We start from the raw sequence: 867 nt of genomic DNA on the forward strand, positions 1-867 counted from the left end.
GAAAAATTTACTTTTTACCTTAATGAAAAACACGCATAATATTAAATAGTGTCAATTTCACTAATATTTTAATTTAATGATTTTTAAACTGAGCATTTCAGTTAACATACATTTAATGGTCGGCTTTAATAATTTCTTCTTCTTCCTCTTCTCTCTCTCCTTTTTTTCCCCATTTATCTTTGACAGTTTTCCGTGGGTTGATACAGAATACCATCACAACTGTGCTTGGTATGGACTTGTTTTCCGGGACGTATATATTTGCAGTCCTCTTAGCATGCGTCGTGTTTCAGTCTGGCGCCCAGGAGAAAAACTACACAGTCCGAGAAGAAATGCCAGAAAATATTCTAATAGGTGACTTGCTGAAAGACCTCAACTTGTCGCTGATTCCAGACAAGTCTCTCACATCTCCTATGCAGTTTAAGCTGGTGTACAAGACTGGAGATGTGCCCCTGATACGAATTGAAGAGGGTACCGGTGAGATCTTCACTGCTGGAACTCGCATTGATCGTGAGAAATTATGTGCTAGTATCCTAGTGGAAACCCGTTGCTTTTATGAAGTGGAGGTTGCCGTTTTGCCAGATGAAATATTTAGACTGGTCAAGATACGTTTTCTGATAGAAGACATAAATGATAATGCACCATTATTCCCAGCAACAGTTATCAACATATCAATTCCAGAGAACTCGGCTATAAACTCTCGATATGCTCTCCCAGCAGCCATTGATCGTGACATAGGAATAAATGGAGTTCAAAACTACCAATTAATTAAGGTGCGTTTTAAAAACACTTTGTTAAGGAAAATTCATTTTTAAAAGGCAAAAAAAAAGAAAAAAGTAAAGAAAAACTATCTTAGTATATATAATATTT

At 36.3% G+C, this 867-nt stretch overlaps 1 protein-coding gene across 1 annotated transcript in view; it reads left to right on the forward strand.

Annotated features, from left to right (window-relative positions):
- The first annotated feature begins 230 nt into the window (after positions 1 to 230).
- Positions 231 to 867, forward strand: part of LOC144233286 (protocadherin-11 X-linked) — a 27737-nt gene continuing 27100 nt past the window's right edge. The window contains exon 1 of the mRNA XM_077766110.1: positions 231 to 770. Within this exon, the coding sequence (XP_077622236.1) occupies positions 231 to 770 (540 nt within the window). The remainder of the gene's footprint in view (positions 771 to 867) is intronic.

The sequence above is a fragment of the Crocuta crocuta genome, unplaced genomic scaffold (assembly GCF_008692635.1).
Source record: "Crocuta crocuta isolate KB4526 unplaced genomic scaffold, BGI_CrCroc_1.0 scaffold508, whole genome shotgun sequence".
NCBI classification, from domain to species: Eukaryota; Metazoa; Chordata; class Mammalia; order Carnivora; family Hyaenidae; genus Crocuta; species Crocuta crocuta.